The sequence below is a fragment of the Periplaneta americana genome, chromosome 12, assembly GCF_040183065.1.
Source record: "Periplaneta americana isolate PAMFEO1 chromosome 12, P.americana_PAMFEO1_priV1, whole genome shotgun sequence".
Lineage (NCBI taxonomy): Eukaryota > Metazoa > Arthropoda > Insecta > Blattodea > Blattidae > Periplaneta > Periplaneta americana.
The window spans coordinates 59,571,248-59,591,589 of NC_091128.1; the positions used below are offsets into that span (position 1 = coordinate 59,571,248).

General features: G+C 37.5%; 1 protein-coding gene across 1 annotated transcript in view; it reads left to right on the top strand.

The window, feature by feature from the left end:
- Positions 1-20,342, top strand: part of LOC138710486 (uncharacterized) — a 157,018-nt gene that overhangs the window by 108,318 nt on the left and 28,358 nt on the right. The window contains exons 17-19 of the mRNA XM_069841415.1: positions 3,659-3,777; positions 12,517-12,700; positions 18,431-18,733. Of these exons, the coding sequence (XP_069697516.1) occupies positions 3,659-3,777; positions 12,517-12,700; positions 18,431-18,733 (606 nt within the window). The remainder of the gene's footprint in view (positions 1-3,658; positions 3,778-12,516; positions 12,701-18,430; positions 18,734-20,342) is intronic.

Here is a 20,342-nt window from a genome sequence, read left to right on the forward strand (position 1 = left end):
TCTTTATCTCGAAGGTCGCTTTCATTGCTCTTACTACTCTGTCTTCGATGTGCTTGGAAAAGGTATGGCCTGTCACTTGTAGTGTAAGTCCTAGGTACTTGTAGCTTTTGACTATTTCCAGTTCTTGTTCTCCGCAAGTGAATCTATCGGTGTTTGCCAAGGGTCCTCCTCTTCTGAATTTCATTACTTTCGTCTTGGCCCTGTTTATGACAAGGTCACTCTCCTGGGACCACTCTTAGTTAGTGAAGAAAAGAGTATTCTAAATACTCGACATCATAAGCACTGGGTGTTTTTCTTGCCTTTCTTGATAAAAGAGAATGCTGACTGAGAAAACATAAACGGCTTTTGAGTTTACATTCAATGGCGTTGTGGACCGATTCGCATTCCATCTGGGTATGTCCTTTTTCCAAATAATTTTGGGTTATCACTACTGTCGTATTGATTGCCAGTCGTGATAAACTATTTGCCATGACAAAATTCCTGTTTTGATAGTTGCAACCATCTGCATTTAATTACAGGGATAGAGCTTTCCTAAGTTTCTTTCTTCTTTGTTTCCAAAACACGTGCTGCGAAAGTTGAGGCAACCAATTCACTCTGTGTTTCATCAAACCTAAAGCAGATTGCATCCTTACTTTCCAAATTATACATCATGAAATTATGACCCGATAATTTGGTTCATGCGGCCACTTGGACAACTTCCACGTTTACATTTTATACATTTAATGAGAGTGATGTCACACTGATCCTTTTTTGGCGTGTACAAACTGAGATTAGATTCCTGGAAACTCTCATTAAATGTATCACAACTCAAACTTCCACGTTTGTCTTCTTCACATCTTTTTTATACAGTTCGTATAACTATAATTTAGACTGTACAGCAGGTTCAAGGTACAACTTTTAGGAGCTCCTTCTACAGTTGTGTGAAGACAGTTTAGGAACACTATCCAAAAGGCTTTGATGAAAGCTTTTCCTTTAATTTTTTTGTCTTTTTTTGCAATAGGATGTGAAACTCCTGTACAAGGGGACATGCCATGTTGAGATTGTTCAGTTCAATATCTCACAGTTCAGTCTTTTATTCCAAGAGTGTTTAAAAACATAGTTTTGCATACTTGCATCATTTCGTTCCCTGCTCTTAATTGATACACTAACGTGTTTCTCTTTCTTAATTCACCACTTGGCTTTGAAGGTGGTTTTTTTTAATAATTAATTCACCAGACTGTTGACATATACCTTCCTCTGGTTCCATGGCATGGTTTTTCACATTGTATGGTTATATTACTGCATTTTTTGACCTTTGAAGTCCCACATATCTTTGAGGAACATTCAGGTCCCATCTTTCTGGCCTCTCTAGGAGCATCGTGAGTCACCTTGTCACTTTTTGATCTTTTATAGCCAATGTAAAGTTCTTCTTCCATGCTTAGCTTCTTGTTTATATTTTTCTTCCATTCATCCTTTAATACTTTTGATCTTTTTCTGCGTTCTCTTAAATCATAACATTTTTAAAGACACAGCATACGCCCAAAGTTGCGGATTCGATCCCGGGCCAGGTCAATGGCATTTAAGTGTGCTTAAATGCGACAGGCTCATGTCAGTAGATTTACTGGCATGTAAAAGAACTCCTGCGGGAAAAAATTCTGGCACATCCAGCGACGCTGATATAACCTCTGAAGTTGCGAGCGTCCTTAAATAAAACATAACATTTTTAAAGACACAGCATACGAAGTCGTAATGAATGATCAACTAAACATACCATGAGTTAATGAAACCTTCCGCCAGCAGTGATGCGTCGTTGCCCGCCAGAGGGGTCTGGCAAAGACAGAACACTGCATGTTTTTTTTATTTTATTTTATTTTATTAGGTTATTTTACGACGCTTTATCAACATCTTAGGTTATTTAGGATCTGAAGGCGATAATGCCGGTGAAATGAGTCCTGGGTCCAGCATCGATAGTTACTCAGCATTTGCTCGTAATGGGTTGAGGGAAAACCCCGGAAAAAACCTCAACCAGGTAACTTGCCCCGACCGGGAATCGAACACGGGCCATCTAGTTTCGCGGCCAGACGCGCTGACCGTTACTCCACGGTGTGGACCCACTGCATGTTAAAACAATGTTTTCGTTATTCGTGTGCGAATGAACTATTCTTCGTTTTTCTATGACTATTACACTTTTACTACGTCACACTACTTTTGACCAATAAAACGGTATGAAAGGGCGTATTTCAACCAATCATGGCTGCTTATCGCACAATTTTATCGCGTCCCTAGCATTTGTTTAATTTTATCGCGTCCCTAGCATTTGTTTATTTTTATCACTACCCTAGCATTTGTTTCTTTGTTTGCCAACATTCAAACTGCTCTGGTCTGGACGTCAAAAAACAGAAAATTACAAACCACTACAGTCGATGCACAGCACTTTCAAATATGACTCGCATTGGCATTCAAGAACAAGAATTAATAAAGATCACTGGTCATAGCTATGTATCTTCCCTGAAATAAATGAAGAGCACCATTCGGAAATCCTGAATAAGTTGAGGGATACACCATGTACATCAACGAGTTCACTTCTTTTACGCACACGTCCAATATAACATCAACTGAACCACCAACCACTAAAACATTCAAATTTGAAAATTGTACTTTCAATAATTGTTTCTTTTAAAATTATTCATGTTTATTTTTTATTTCATTATCGTTAATTAAAATGTTTATTGTTTATTTAATTCCTAATTAAAACTTTTCTAACACTTGTTCATATTATTTAGGTTATGTTATAGTTTCTGCTATATGATATTATGAATAGTCACGCGTCAGAGATTGTTTAATACTAAGATTTATTGAAAATCATCTGTCAAGTGACGTTGATTACTGGGATCGATATAATTGAAGTGGAATGTAACTGTTTTAATAAAAATGAAACTGAATCAGCAAAGCCTTCTTGACAAGTAACCGACCACACAGTTCAATGAAGATTCCATAGTTGGCACAACTGATAACAAGAAAATAGCTAACCATAACACACTACTGCCATCTACTAGCGTAATATTTATAATGTTGAGATGGTACAAATTTGAAGACAGTTTTTTATTTTCGTAAGTCAATTAATATTTTATTGTGTTGGAGTACTTTGTTACTTCTAATCTTTATATACTTACTTCTAATCGTGTAATAGTCAATTAAATCCCACTCGAGTTTTAATTTTCTCTAGATAAATCAAAACCTCTAGTGAGATTACTGTTGATAAATTATCTAGCTTTCATTAGTCAGGTAATCTTTTCGTACTTTGATTTTCATTGTAATTGTAATTGTAAATTTAATATTGTAATTTTATTTGTAATTGTAATTGTAAATTTCTTACTAATTGTAATTGTATTCGTCATATTATAGTTGGAATCTCCTGGTAGAGGGCAGAGAAGGCCTGACGGCCTTATCTCTACCAGGTTAAATAAATAAATACTACTAATACCACTACTAAATATGAGAAACAAGCTCCAGTGTCTTTGTTAGTGAGAATATCATCGGGATTATTCAGCAAATGTTGAGATGCACAACTTATAAGACGTAATACTATAGTGATATACAAATATTGATAAACTTACACCCCATTTAACGTTACCCCAGTTTAGTCCTCTTCTTATGCACTAATTCATATCTTTTGTAGCTCCATGGAAAATACTTCAATTGAAACTTATTTCAAAAACAAGCAGCGACCTGGCGTTGGAATGGACTCCTCCTGTGATAACTGCTGGAACGATTCGCGGATACAGGGTTACGTACAAAGTAAGTAAATGGATATCTTATTTATTAATACACATAATTTAATACGATCCCAGTAGCTAGTACATTCCCAGTTAATGAAATTACTGAAAATGAACGTTTCCATCCATCATTCTCATTGCGTATTTAATCAATAATATTGCTGTTTTACGTTATATCAAATGACGTGTTTAATGAATACCGTCTTTACAAATTCACGTCCCTATCATTACATTGTTACTTTTTCATGATTATTTAAGTTCATATATGTAAAAATATACTCTATAGGCCTACCATGTTCAAAATGAGAAGCGAGGTATAGAATAGATCCAAGTTCATTACACTTGTCTGCGCGAAACAAGTAAACTGGCAGGATGAAACGGTTAGGGCAATAGGGCTATATCCTATACATTTATATATTTAATCTCTTGGGTTAGGGATGGAGGTAGTCCTTTTTTCTTAGGAGAAGATGGTCAGAATAAAGTAGGTTGGAATGGGAGTTTTGTAAAGTTATGATATGACAGTAAACATAGTTCCCTAAAACTAATGTATAGTTTCAAATTGTAAGATCGTCCCTAAGGAAGACGAAAATAGGTTTCTGAGTGGACAACACCATTTCAGAGTTGGATTAAACATATTCCATGCACGCGGAACCTATTCTCAGACGAAGCAGTTTCATAACACGTGAAAATGGGTTAAGGATTAATTAGTGAGTTTTTTTAGATGGTACAAAGCAGTAGCGGCCCGCGGTTACAAAAGTTGGCAGTTCTGCATGAAAAATAGTGTATTTAGCAAACGCATGATGTTTATTGCATCTAAATCGGATAACGCGTGTAATTACAGCCCCTTCTCGAAGTTGACTGTGCACCCGAAATTGTACTCCAACCATCCGTAAACTACACCTCTCCCACCTGGTACAACTAGTCACGTAGTGGAGATGTGCCCCACATGCTTTTCTAGTTTTTTAAGTCAAATTAATTCAAGCCTTCACTCCGGTGTTTGTCCATGTATTTTCTCCTCTGAACAGAATACACGGGTGGGGGAGAAAGCGTTTTATGAGCGCAGCAAAAACCAATCGTTTCCATTACACATTTCGGTATTAAAATGACTAGTAGGCTACATGATTTCCTCGACTTTTTCCAGAAATTTCAATATTTAAATTTAGTGTAGGACGTCCTAATTTCTTAACATGCAATTTCTCTTTTAATTTCGAAAAAGGTTGGTCGATTAGGTTTTCATCCCATTCATTTTTAATATAAAATATTTCCTTAGACACACTGACTAATCATATCACACCACCAACAGTACTATAACACACTGGAACTGTAATGATATAGATTAGCCCAGAAGCCCATGTGTTCTAGCGCAGGTCATAAAGAGGATGTTGGCGGTTCTTTTGTATATTCGGAGTGAGCTGCTGCGGATGCAGCTCTAATGCAGTCTTATGGGACAGTGAAGAAAACCAGTTTTCTGCTGCCGACTACCCTACGTTGAGCTCCAGCCGATCACAGATCCGAAAAGTACACTGCAGCTAAAATTCTCGATCAGTTCAAGGCTCCTACAGACAATAAAATCTCGAATCGAAGGAGAATGAATTGGAAAAATAAATGAAACAATGAACTAGATTACATAAAAGCACGTTTAACATTTTAATTTTTTTCAGGTCTATTTAAATGGCGGTTCTGCAGTTCTTATTGTAGAGCCGCCCCTGGTACAAAGTGAAATAAAACACGTACTATAAACTATGACGTATAACGTGTAGCTATAATAGTTTAAACCAGCCGCGGCGAAAATGCGACTCACGAGCACATTGTGGCTCGCAGTGCTTTTCTCTCGCTTCCTACCTACAACCCCCACCCTCTTACTCACTGGAGTCAAACTCCGTTCTATTTGTATTTGTCTCGGACCTGCGAGTGGCGTATCGTCGCAATATCTCTCTCGAAACCATGTACCTCTATAAAAAACGAAAGTTTCAAGTAGGATGGGAGGATGCATTTTTTTGCTTACAATATGATGAAAATATTAAATGTATGATTTGTTCACAAATATTACTAGGAAAACGGTTGTATAACATAAAACGGCATTATAAGTTACTACATGTTACTGATGAAACGGTAAAAGGTTGTGTTGTTATTATTATTATTATTATTATTATTGTTATTATTATTATTATTATTATTATTATTATTATTATTATTATTATTATTATCATCATTATCATCTCTGTACGTCGATTGTTTTACAGCAGATGTACGAATAATGCGGTTAGATTTTCAATTTAAACTCACAGATTTACAATGTGACGTTAAATGAAAGCTAGATGTAAGGACTTGACAGATATTGAACTCTTCAAATCTTTGGAAAAAAATAAATATTTGAAGCTTCGTTCTTTCGCTTGCTCTGTTGAAGCCATGTTCGCTGTAACTTAGGTTTGTGAAAAATTATTTTCAACAATGAAAATAGTAAAAATCAAATTTAGATCACGACTGACAGACAAATACCTTCGTGATCAACTACGATTGGCAGTAAGTGACATAATTCCTGATTTTGAAACTTTGTCGCAGAGGCATTCTGAAGACAGTTAATTTTAGGTTGTGATAATGTGTCCTATGTTTTCTTGTTCATTTCTTTCTTCGTTACACGTCCTAAATAACTTCCCCTTCGGTTGTCCGCCTCCCTCCATAGGTGCTATGCACGTTGCAGCTTACACAGTGGCTCGGCGCACCATGACCTTTTCGCCACGGCTGGTTTAAACTATGAAATCATGTATACTGCAGGCACAGCCATCATGTAGCACAATAGCATGAGAATTCAGGAGATTTGACGTTTACGGCGCACCGCTGGTTGTAAATGGTGTTCCAGAAATTAACTGTACTATTCACCATTCACACGATTTCCGGCAGGAACTGAATGAGTGAGAAGGATTCCGTCAAAATCATAACCAACAACGGTGTTCTTCCAGCAGCACTCTTACAGCGTTCACTTGCCGATTACGGTCTGCCAGCTCCACGTTTTTTACGAACATGGAAATGCATGTGCCCTCCTAGCCACGATACATAGGCTATGGTGAAGTATCTCTATCACAAGCTTTCAGTAATGCTGATGGCATTTTCGAGAATTCTTGCCTCTTGCAATTTGAATTTCAGTGAAGCATCATGGTTGGTATTTGCTGAACATTTTAGAGCGCTACAGATAAGTCCTAATCCTATAAATGAGATTATTGTCTTCAAACTCACAGATAACACACATCAGCTGCTCTTTTTTGTCATTGTTATCAACTTGCATCATTTACCGCTGATAGCGCCACATACAAACAATGTTGCCACTAACTGTTGAATGACCCATGTAGGGCTATATGCAACAGTGGCGGCTCCTGCATATTTCTTAAGAGGAGGAAAGAAGTTAACAGCGCAAAATGACACATTCTTGAATGAAACATGCTACAAATTAGCCTACATGCATACATGTAAGACCAGGTAGTGTTAGGGTTGGCCTTCCCTTTTGTATAGCAATAATCTGTTTTTGTAAACTGAGTTTCCTAAATTGTCCAAAATATAATATGTTTTCACTTCCATTCATTGTTGAATAATTGCGCAAATTAACAATTACAAGGAAATTCGCAACCTCGCAGCATTTTTCGAGCACACTACAGCATCACACGTGTTGGAAGAGACCAGCTACTAACACGTAATCGGAACCGTTTTACGGAAATGGGAATGGGAAACAATCTGTTAGGAAAGCGAGAACACTGCACCCACCCACGTGGTCTGTGTTGCCATATGTACATTTTACAAGTTCAGTATCACATGCTTTTGAAGAATATCAGTTCTTGTAAAGTCATATTACCATTATTGTTCAAAGCTGCCGGTGGCCGATTAATTTTTTTTATGTTAAAATAATGTAGTTTGTAGTACCTTCAATTTCAAATATTTGTACAAGACTGACAACTTGGCTGTTGTCCTGTCTAGTAGACAATGAATGGAAATGAATTTCAGAGGCCAAAAATATATGCGATACTAACTTAGAACTACTTCCTCTTTGTTTTATATAAATCCAACTTCAACTTTCAGATTCCTCGTAAGTTTCAAATCATGAATATAGCTTATATAAAGTGCAATGAATAATATATTTTGATTTATAATTAAAAAAACAACTGTTTTTATTGTGTCTCCTAGATGACTAGTTTGGTTGAATGCAGCATCGTTAGATGGCAGCGGTAGCGAGCTTGCTGCAAGACCAGTCGGTTTCTATTTCCCGCCCATGCGCTGATTCAGAGGAGGATCTCCTCCCTCTCCGTTCATTTACTCGCTTTAAAACTCTGCTTCTTTCTCTGGCCGCTAGCGCGCTGTTGTCTATGTGTGTTAAAGTAAAGGAGGAATGGATTGGCTTTCCTCTACACAAACAATCTCGCATCCTTCTCACAGTTTTCCAGCAGCACATGAGTGCGCGTGGTTTAAAACTCGATCAACCGAGGTTTTCTTATAGCTGTGAACTTAAAAATGATCGAATCTTCCTCGAATTTCAAGGCATATATTGCATTTGATATTTACTTTCAAAAGAAGAAAAATGTGAGGAGGACGTTCCTCCCTTCCCTCCTTCGAGGAACGGCCACTGAATGCATCATTAATTTGTTACGTAATTCAGTTCGCTTCTCAAACGCTGTAGTCGACCACTGACTTCAGTGAGGCAAGAAAGGCAAGAACTCCTAGAGGCTAGGCAACCCACAGAACAGTGCACATGAATGTTTCCACTCAGGTATGCCGTGTAGATGCACACAAATGCCATCTCTAGTTTAACCAGAAGTCTCAAACGCCGTCAATTGTACTTTCTCTGTGAACCCGTCCTGATGTCACTCGCGCTATGTCGAAATATTCAAATGAAAACAAAAGTAAAATGTTTATGTTACACTATTTCATTTTTTAAATAGAGTAGATCAGCGGTCGTCAATACAGAGCACCCTGGGGCTAGCGTCTCTTACCCGCGGAATACACAGTGCACCTTGGTGCACTCGTAGTGCTAATGGTATGCTCTCTACCTCTTCCTGCTGCACGACGGGGCACACGGGATGGCACCGCTTACCCTTTACACATTTCAGCGAGTGCTGACGACCACTGGAGTAGATCTAATCCTAAGAAATTTTGGGCATAAAAATCCCCGTATTTGACACCGGTAGACTACAACCTGTGGGCCCTGCTTAAGAGAAATTCATTTGGTTATTTGTTTATTTACTTTATTTCCGGTTTAACAACACTTCCAAATTTTGTCGAAGCCTATTATTACAAATTATTTGCTTGCACTCTTCTCCTCATTCTTGTCTTTCCTTCCACATACTCTCCCCATTGACCCTCTCCGTCAATGATTATGTATTTCCAGCATCGATGTGACAAGTCATTTTCTTTTTTCCTTTCTCCAAGGGGTATCAATTTCATGATTCTCTTTACCAGTCTTTTGTCCGTCATCCTTTTTGTTTGTCCATACCATTCGAATTTATTGTTTTTGTTGAATGAAATCAATAAGTTAGCTTTGATCATTAATTTCAACTGTAATAATTTAATTCCTAATTTCTTCCCGTTTGCCTCCAAAAATCTAAATTTCCTGCTAATAATTTTGCATTTTATTGTGATTTTATATTGCAAACTTCTAGTTCAAATGTAATTACACAAAGTACTCACTACTGTTTTAAATATACGTACAAATAAGCCTGACACAGTCTCAGATATTAAGCAAAATATATGTCAATGGGTTGCAGTCATTAGTGACAAATAAAAAGAACAAGTATTCGAATGTATTTTGAAACCATAAATGGAGAAGTGTTGACTGCCATTGTGGACTTTCAGAATCATTCACGGGGAAAAACTGTTTATTTTATAATTTCAAGAGAAAAATTGTTTCGGGGCCGGGTATCGATCCCGGGACCTCTGGCTGAACGCACCAGCGCTCTACCGACTGAGCTACCCAGGAACTCCACCCGACACCCTCTCAATTTTTTCTCTTATATCCTCACACCTCGAGGGGGCTGACGAGACGCCAGAGACCCACATCGAGTGCACACATACTCTGTGTGACTTGAAATTGTAGTTTTCTGTTAACGTACCTATAGTAACGTATTGTATATTATGCAAAGCTAGCTTTCAGGTAGTTTCCTCTGAAGCAGACTTGAATAATTTCAAGGGGAAAAATTGTTCCCTTATTTTATGTTCGAGGTATTTGTACAGTCTCTAGCAAGCGAATCGCTGTCTAATACACAGTCGAAGAACTGGTATGAGCACTAGATTTCAACAAATATATAGGAGCCTTCTAATCGTATGGTCTAGGACTTGTTTAAAAAAGTATAGACCTATCACTTGCTACATTTACCCACTAGGAATGTAAGAAGTAATAGTTAGCAGTGTGGAAAATTCTGTTTCATAAACAAAATTCTACACTTCTACTACTTTCAGCAGTTAGCAACATTCAAAGAGTATGTGACATAGATATAAATTATTCTCCTTGTTGTATTTCATGGCCTCCTCTATATACTGAATTTATTATTATAATATAGTAAATCTCTGTGGAGTAGTGGTCAGCACGTCTGGCTATGAAACGAGGGGGCCCGGGTTCAAATCCTGATTGGGACAAATTACGTGGTTGGGGGTTTTTCCGGAGTTTTCTCTCAACCCATTGAAGCAGCATTGCTGGGTAATTTTCGGTGTTGGACCTCGGACTCATTTCGCTATCATTAATTCACAACTCATAATCATCCATACAATAGCCCGGGTTAAATTCACGGTGCAGCGTGCTGTACTTGTACAAGAGCACGGTCGTTCGGCTACTCATTCTAAGAATAGGAGTGGTAAGCACAATAAGCCTCAGGCTGCAGTGTAAGCCTTCGGGTCTCTCTGTATAAGAGAGAAGAATACTCATTTATCTTGTTGTCTTGCATTATGTCGAAATCACTCCAGAAAGAATATGAAGTCCTGAAATAACAAGCATTATAAACCGTCTTTATCGTTAGTAAAAATCATGCATAATATGCCACATTATTGTACCGGAGCCGTAAAATGTTACCATGCCAACTAAAACGTCATGATTTCTGTTATGATGGCTTTTGTGCCATAAAGTTAACATTATGAAACGATTCGCCATGCTATAATCTTTAAAACATTAAAAATGCAGTTATAAGAAGTAATTAAATTTCACTAGACATTTTGTTCAGTAGACCGATATGTACTGTCTATATAATTTTGGTAGTTTATATCGTTTACACCTTGTATACTCCGAAATTTCTTGGACGTCTTATAATAATATTTATCACTAGATTAGGAGTGCATTTCTATAATAGTACATTATGCAACGAGCCTATAATGGTAGTAATTAAGACGCGAGTATGTTTATGAAACGAGCGCAAGCGAGTTTCATAATTTTCATACGAGCATCTTAATTACAATTATAGGCAAGTTTCATACGACTTTTTATGCTCGACTATATTTCTAACTTGAAATTATTCGTAAGTATTCATATTATTCTTATCTGACTGGGGAGCGGAAGTGACCTTGTGCAATCTCGTAAATTGTGAGATGTGTGCAGACGTGAAAGTATTGATTTTTTCCGAGGAACAAATGTCATTGACCTTGATATAATCTAGAGAGTAAAATGAACATTAATCTTGATATAACCTGGAAATTGATTTAGACATTGAAAAACGAGATGACAAATTTAATTTATTTGAATATTATTTACAATTAACGCTAATAATTATAGTAACAGAACATAACCTTCTGCGACAGTATTGGATTTCCAGTCTCCGTGACGTTTCGCTAGTTGTCTTTCGATTGCATATCCGAGAATAATCGATACTTGCGCTTTCATATTGCTACAATGGTGCTTTCTGATTGGTTGAAAACCTGAACTTTAATGAATAGGCGTACTTTAATGAGGTCCATTAAAGGGCTACTACCAGGTGTATAATTACTACATTTCGGCATGGTCGAGCATAAAATTATTTTCAAAAGAAATATACTGTATTACTCGTAAATATCATATTCTTTGAATGGAAGAGAAGGCCTTATGGCCTTAACTCTGCAGAAAAATTAAAGCTACTACTTCTATTTCTACTACTACTGCTACTGCTACTGCTAACTTGTATCAGTCTATTAACTCATTGAAATGGACTTCTAATTAGGAGTGTACATTAGTAGTACTCGTACTTTTTGAAACAGCATTGTTTCCACCCTACTAAATAATAGGTCTATTAATAATAATGAGTCCTACTATTTGACACACCTATTTATATGAAACAAGTTTCTAGTTTTAGTAATCTAATATATGAAAATACACTACTTATAAGAAGATTGCTTATTGGTTTCATGAAACAGGCCCCTGAACTGTTCAAGTCACGGCAGAGGACAGGGTAGGCATACGATTGTGTAAGTTTTGATTGGGATATTTCTCTTCGAATATATCAGAATATCAGCAGACAATAAAAGTTTCCCTTTCACAAGCCATGAAGGCGCATGGGGGCCATGGAGGTACAACCCCATGCTTTCTTGACCTCGGCACTAGAATGAGGTGGTGTGGTCGGCACCACGCTCCGATCACCTTTTACCCTTTAGAAAAACTTAGTACTCAACTTGATAGGAGGCTGAGTGAACCTTGGGGCCGTTCTGGAAGTTTGAAAATAAGACAATTCTGATACAACTCAGGACTGAACCCACACCTTCCAGCGCGTATCCAGTTGCTGTACCAACTGAACTAACAGACGATACATGCTTATCTATGTTTCAGTGTATGAAGCTTCTTGCATGCAGCAAAGAAGATTGCAGCAATTCTGAAGGCAAGATTGAAGTAAAATCAAACTGTGTTGAATTACGTGAGCTGCTGCCACACGCTCAGTACTCGGTTAGTGTAGCCGCACTGGCTGGGGTATGGGGGCCCGAAGCTAATATTCTAGCAGTTACGGAAATGACAGGTACAAACCATTGCATAGACTGTATTTCATTTATGACTGATGCTACAGAACTATTGCATAGACTATATTTCATTTATGACTGATGCTGCAGAACTCTTCAAGTAGGCAATTGTCCGAAAATTCCAATTAACCGTACAAAATATTAGGTTGATACATAAATTTGTAGTATTCTTTATTAACTCCGAAATTATTCATTTTACATAAAGAAAATATATATAATTTTTAAACACTTAGAAACAAAACTGAACAACACATCCCTCGGTCCCTTATGCACTCTTTTGACTGAAAAATCCACGATGATCTGAGGCTGTGCTGACATCTATTTCATGTAATTGTATTTTCGTGTGTGCTCTCATTTGACCTTCAAAGACAGCTGACGATGCAAAAGAAATTCGCTTGATCCCATCTGAACACTATGGGATGTCATTCTGAGCTAAAATGTTCCTCTTTATCGATCATATCAAAGAACAATTAGCATTATATCTATACAGAATACAACATTTAATTTATATTGAGTAACTTAGGATTTTTCACTCATTGATCCGTATAAGCCCGCTTAAGGTGTGAAATCTGAGGGAAGAGATAATTCAATGTCATAATGGTATTATGGGCCCCAGAAAACCCAGGATAACAAATTGTGTTTCGGTTACACAACTTTGGATTTTCCTCCTACCCTTAGGAGTCCTCAGATGAGATGTTATGAAGAAATTAAACTTTTCCTTTTCTCGTATCAAAGACCCTCCCCTATTTAAAAAAAAAAAACCTTTATCGCTCGTATCCCTGAACCAAATACTTACTGCGTTCAGCGATTCGCGGATGAAACCAAAGCGCAAAGGCGTGGTTGATTTTTTTATTTTAGTAGGTTATTTTACGACGCTTTTTCAACATCTTAGGTTATTTAGCGTCTGAATGAGATGAAGGTGATAATGCCGGTGAAATGAGTCCGGGGACCAACACCGAAAGTTACCCAGCATTTGCTCATATTGGGTTGAGGGAAAACCCCGGAAAAAACCTCAAGCAGGTAACTTGCCCCGACCGGGAATCGAACCCGGGCCACCTGGTTTCGCGGCTAGACGCGCTAACCGTTACTCCACAGGTGTGGACCGGCGTGGTTGATATGTCCATGTTTTAATGAAGCCTATGTTTTTTCCTACTTTTGAAGGTTAAGTTTGCAAAATTTGGTAAATGTTTGTCAATGCGTGTACGTTTGTATAGAGGACATAGGCTACATACGTACTGTAATTTTTATGTATATTACATCTGCCACAGATAGATGCATGTATTTACCAAAAGATACAGAATAGTTTACAATTTTTTTCCGCCATGCAAAGAAGAGAATGGATACCTGTATAACATCATTGTGAGGAAGAATGCTATTTTGGATAAAAAAATACAGTAGAAATAGTTCCATGTTTTGTGTTACTCGTTTTTAAAGTAGTGAAACAAACTCACATTTCAGTTTTGAATAACTTTTTCTATATTTATAATATTTCAACACTATGAACGTCATGTAAGTGTTTATAACTATTGAAACAGAAAATTTCATGACAGACGTCACAATTTTATCCTGTACTTTTTTACAGAGTTTATATTTTTCTCGCCATCTAAAAAAAATTATTGATATAGTTCCCCATGCGTCTATGATTAAACCTGTACTGGTAATGTTACAGACATTAATGTTCTTTGAAAGAAAGTGACTGTTGGAGTGTATATATCATTTCTCATTCACATCAATTGGCTGAGAAGTTATTTCCTCAAAATGAATCGTACGGTGATAACATTCATTGTGGTTTAAAAAAATTCAAGAATTCAGTTGATAAAACACAGTCTGCTCACTATCTACAGCTGTATCGAAGTACTCATGCATCCATAGATAGTTGCTAACCACTATAGTCGCGACGCTGTTATTCCCGGCGTGACTCCTCCTCTTTGCTTACGTCTTAGGAAGTGAAAGCTCTATAAAGTCTAGGTAGGTAGTATCGTTCGCCATTTTTGTTCTTTCGTTGCCGAGCTACCAGACGAGGAATAAATTTTCCACACCGCTGTTAAACATTATCATGTCGTAGCTCCTATGATACTAAACCAAACGCACTGTAATTGAGTAAATAATTGAGCGGCAAACAACGTCCTCGTGTGCTTTCTGCGAACGCCAACGAAAGAGCCAAAATGGTGGGCAATTATATTAAGTATTTATCTAGCCTTAGGAAATGCATAACGTAATCAGGAGCGAATCACAAGACGCTCACGTTTAAATGTAGCCGACCTGCAACGTGATTTGCTGCCGGAAATAAGAGCGACGGGACTATAGGATCGCTACTATCGCCTCATTACAGACAATGCGAAATAGTACCGGCACAGTCTAGTGGTCCTAGTACCCTCAACAACTCAAGCTTCGTGACTGTATATACTAGACTGTGCTAATAGCTTCGCATTGCATGAATTTTATAGATTTTGGTTTTTATAATGTATCAACCATGTTACTTAATTTTGTGTCTTTCCCCCCCCCCCCAAGGCGCCATGAAAGTCGATCTTGGATACAACATAAATAAACGACAATTGACTGTAGAAGAGGATATTTTAATAATATACATGCTTGATCGTATTTAGGCCTATAAATTTTTAAAAATAATTTAACATCCATTTGTCCAATTTTAATTTAGTGTATGTTTTTCTCCTGGTTGTGAGGGCTTAATGTGTAAACTTTGGTAAATATCAGTCAAAGAGTGTAGATTTGTGTAAAGAACGTACACACACATATACAAACACACGTACGCACGCACACGCACACACACACACACACACACAGATATATATATATATATATATATATATATTTTTTTTTTTTTCACTTTTATACAGGGTGATTCACGAAGTTCTCCCCCGGTTTATGGAGGTGATTCCTGAAGTTATTTGGAACAAAAAACGTAAATAAATTAATGGAATCACATTCATAATTACGGAGTTACTGTAATTTGAAAACGGCAGAAAAAAACTTTTATTTCAGGGTTTCATTAACAAAAAATAAATTAGATACATGGATGGATGGATGGATTGATTGATTGTTTGTGTATCCGTCTCTTTCATTATGATGGATTTAAATCACATTTTCGAAAATGCCTCCCTGAATCTCAAGGCAACAATTCGCACAGGTATGAACCCCACGTGTAGCATTTTGCAGCTTCACATGTTTGTTCGTTATTGTTGCCTCGCATCCAGAATGCGTTATAGGAACTCTTCTCGTGTTCGTGATGTATTTTACACAAGAGGTAACAGCTTAATAAATAGCGACTATCGACAGTTATGGCAACAAACATGCCTAGCGCTCCATTCACAATGACGCGTTTCGAAAATGTGTTGTAACTCCGTAATTACTACTACTACTACTACTACTACTACTACTGCTACTGCTGCTGCTGCTCCACCACCACCACTACCACTACCACCACCACCACCACTACCACCACCACCACGACTACTACTACTCCATTCTTTCCTACATAGTTATTATTTATATTTCTTATGTATTTTTCTACTGGTTGAGTGGAAGAGATGGTCTTACGGCCTTAACTCTACCAGTAAAAATAAGTTAATTAAATAAAATAATAAATATTTTAAATTGTAGGAAGAATCATCATAGTATCAGTCTTTTATCACTGTAATGCATTGTGGATAACCTACGAGGTCTAGTTTTTAGTCATGAACAGAACGTCAACTGTAGCTCGAACATGATGCAAGTGTTCCCTGATGGTACCTGAAGCACGCGCCAAACATGACGTTACATCGATATACAGTAGTCTGTGAACAACTAAACTTATCTCCGTACGCTCTGGGCCAGAATATGGTCCCTAAGGATAATAATAATGCAGGGACGAAATCTAACCATGAGAGGTTAATTACAAATCTCTTCTGGTGTCTTGGAGATTAAGCTAAAAAATTTACTGTTTAAGTGTATAATGTGAAAATAGTATTGTCGCCTCATTCTCAGGTTATATGTAATTAAAAGAGGCAACCTTAGGCATGGATTTCATTAAGAGAATAAGTGTTCTCTTCTCGCATTGAATAAAAATCTGTTATGAACTAGATTTTTAAGCTCCAACACAGATTATTATACATTTATTTATTGCGCTATTGTTACTTTAAGCCGAAGAAGACGGTTGTTGCATTTAAGAAAAGCAGGTCATTATTCTCATGAGATCACAGAGCAATAAAGACCTAATAACCTATTTTAACTTGCAGAAGCATGTTTAACGTTGTCGCCAAATGAATACCATTTTACATGTTAGAAAACTATACCTTGACCAAAACTACTTCCGACTTGACGGCTTATAGAGAAGGGGGAGTCCACACCTGTGGAGTAACGGTCAGCGCGTCTGGCTGCGAAACCAGGTGGCCCGGGTTCGAATCCCGGTCGGGGCAAGTTACCTGGTTGAGGATTTTTCCGGGGTTTTTTCCTCAACCCAATACGAGTAAATGCTGGGTATCTTTCGGTGCTGGACCCCGGACTCATTTCACCGGCATTATCACCTTCATTTCATTCAGACGCTAAATAACCTAGATGTTGATACAGCGTCGTAAAATAACCCAATAAAAAAATAGAGAAGGAGGAGCAGTGTTGTCATGTTGCCCATGTTTTGTGTAAGCGAGCGCGCTCCCGATAGAGTGCAGTAATGAATGACTGATATGAACACATATATTTCTAACCAATTTGTTAACACTAGGCATTAAAATTGGTGTACATTATTATTTTTATTAGTCTATTGTTATAAACAGTAGTAACAGTAGTAGCAGCAGCAGCAGTCAATGTAATACCGTTAGAAAAGCGTCGAAAGGACTGTAAACTGTAAAAACAGGTTTAAATTTAATACGAAGCCTTTACTTTTATGAGTGCCGGTATTCTTCAATGTAATATTGTTAGAAAGGCGTTGAAAAAATTGTTAACTGTAAAAATGTTTATGATTAAAAATCTACATGGCCTTTTTCTTTTCCAATATCGTTAACAGTGTTCTTATTAATTTTAACACAAGGAGCAGTTCTCATTACGACTTGCGCCAAAGATAAAAGAGGCCCGGCATTATCTTTTTTCCTCTCAAAACACTCTCTTACATTACACACCATCTCTCGCGCTTGACTCTTTAACGGGGCACCTTGTCCAACATTCTTTGTTCTCCGCCTGTATTTCCTTCCTTCCGACATTGCACAAGTAACCTGTTCAGAAAATCTCGCAGAAACTAGAAAACGTACACTAGTCACACACTCCACCAATAACAACGAAGATAATACGTGTAATATAATTTAAACACAATAATTATCGATACACTAAAACAATAATACAACTAAATAATATTTTTAATTCACACAAAGCACGCGCTAACCAGCCAATTCAAAGTCATTCCGGGCACTGTATTCACCACTAGGCCGTGGTTTGCACGTGCAACTTGTAAACATAGACACGGCAACACCGTCCCGTTACCATGGTTGCGCGTCTCTTGTGATTGGTTGATTTGAATGGTTGCCATGGTAACATGCTAAAGGCGCCATTTGTCAGGTCGGAAGTAGTTTTGGACAGACCATATACAACTTTCGCTTTCGTGTGGTCAGCGCTCTCTCTCTCTCTCCCCCTCCCCCTCTCCCCTCCCCTCCCCTCCCCTCTCTCATGAATCCCTTCGATTCCAGAACATTTAAATCATGCTATGCCTTTGCAATAACGAACTTAACTGATTCATACTCCAGAGCCTGGAGTTCCTCCCGACTCCAGCTCAGCAACTGTTCAGAAGACCAACACCAGCTTCACTGTGCAGTGGGAGCCTCCCCACAACTGCAGTCGCCTCAACGGGTACTTGTACGGATACCGGTACCAGTTACTTAGGCACAACGACTCCAAGACCATTACACAAGGGAATACCACCGCCACAGCCGCAGCCTTTAAAGACCTGAAACCGCACACACAGTACACAGTGAAGGTATTCCTCTACACTGCCTTTGGATGGAGCGCTGCTCACCCTTTGAGTATTCCCGTCCAAACCATGGCAACAAGTAAGTGTCTTTAGCATTCTAACAGCTTGTAATAGGCCTTGTGGAAACTGAAATAGTTTAGCCTATAGGAGTCAAGTATTTGATGTCTCTAAACTTGACGCCATGATTGTGATCCCACGAAGTCTCTAAACTTTAAACCATGTTCCAGATGTAAAAAAATGTGCGCTGAATATTGTATGATTCTCAGTGCATAATGTTTGTATTCCTTGAGGTAATCTTGTTTAAGTACTTTCACCTTTTCGCGAACCACCTCTACATTAATGTTTTGGAAACCTTGTTCTTTAAATTTCAGTAACATGTTTTTGAAAGAATTCCCCCTTTTGTGTTTACTGAAGTAATTTTGTGCCGTATATTCCACAGAAGTTCGTATCTCTCATGCAGTTCTAAAATGTTTAAAAATATTCATTTATTTTTATTTACTTATTACCTATGACTTATAGGAAAGTACACAACTAGGTACCTATCAAAGCAACTTCTTCACATAAATATAAATGAACAACTTGACTTATAAGTATTGGTAATATATTTGAGTAGCAGTATACTTGAGCTTAAAGTAATCGGACTTCTGGTTGGGGCAAGAGGTACCGCTACTCTCGTCATGAAAAATGTGTTTAAGATGCTTGGAATACCTACATCTATTATTCCGGTTGTAACCTTAATTGCATTGTTTAAGAGGATTGGATTATCTACATCTACATCTATTATAACCTTAGCAGCATTGTTTAAGAGGCTTGGATTACCTACACCTATTATTTCGATTGTAACCATAGCTGCATTATTTAAGAGGATTGGATTATCTACATCTACATCTATTATAACCTTAGCAGCATTGTTTAAGAGGCTTGGATTATCTACATCTATTATTCCGATTGTAACCTTAGCTGCATTGTTTAAGAGGATTGGATTATCTACATCTACATCTATTATAACCTTAGCAGCATTGTTTAAGAGGCTTGGATTATCTACATCTATTATTCCGATTGTAACCTTAGCTGCATTATTTAAGAGGATTGGATTATCTACATCTCCATCTATTATAACCTTAGCAGCATTGTTTAAGAGGCTTGGATTATCTACATCTATTATTCCGATTGTAACCTTAGCTGCATTGTTTAAGAGGATTGGATTATCTACATCTACATCTATTATAACCTTAGCAGCATTATTTAAGAGGCTTGGATTATCTACATCTATTATTCCGATTGTAACCTTAGCTGCATTGTTTAAGAGGTTTGAATTACATACATTGATTATTCCGATTGTAACCTTAGCCGCATTGTTTAAGAGGTTTTGATTACCTACATGTATTTTCTGATTGTAACTTTTTCTGTATTATTTAAGAGGCTTTGATTACCTACACCTCTTATTCTGATTGCAGCCTTAGCTGCATTGAAGGATCAGTTGCTCGACTAAAGCATCACCTATATTCGAAGAAACAATGTCATTTTTCTTTACTTTTTCGTAACATTTATCTCTCTCTCTCAAACTAGGTATATTTATACTAATCTAACAGTATATTTGGAGCTCTGAATTTGTGGGAGTTTCATTTGTCAGAACAAAATCTATTGTTAAATGAACTTGTAAACATTTATATGCTTTAGTACCGTAC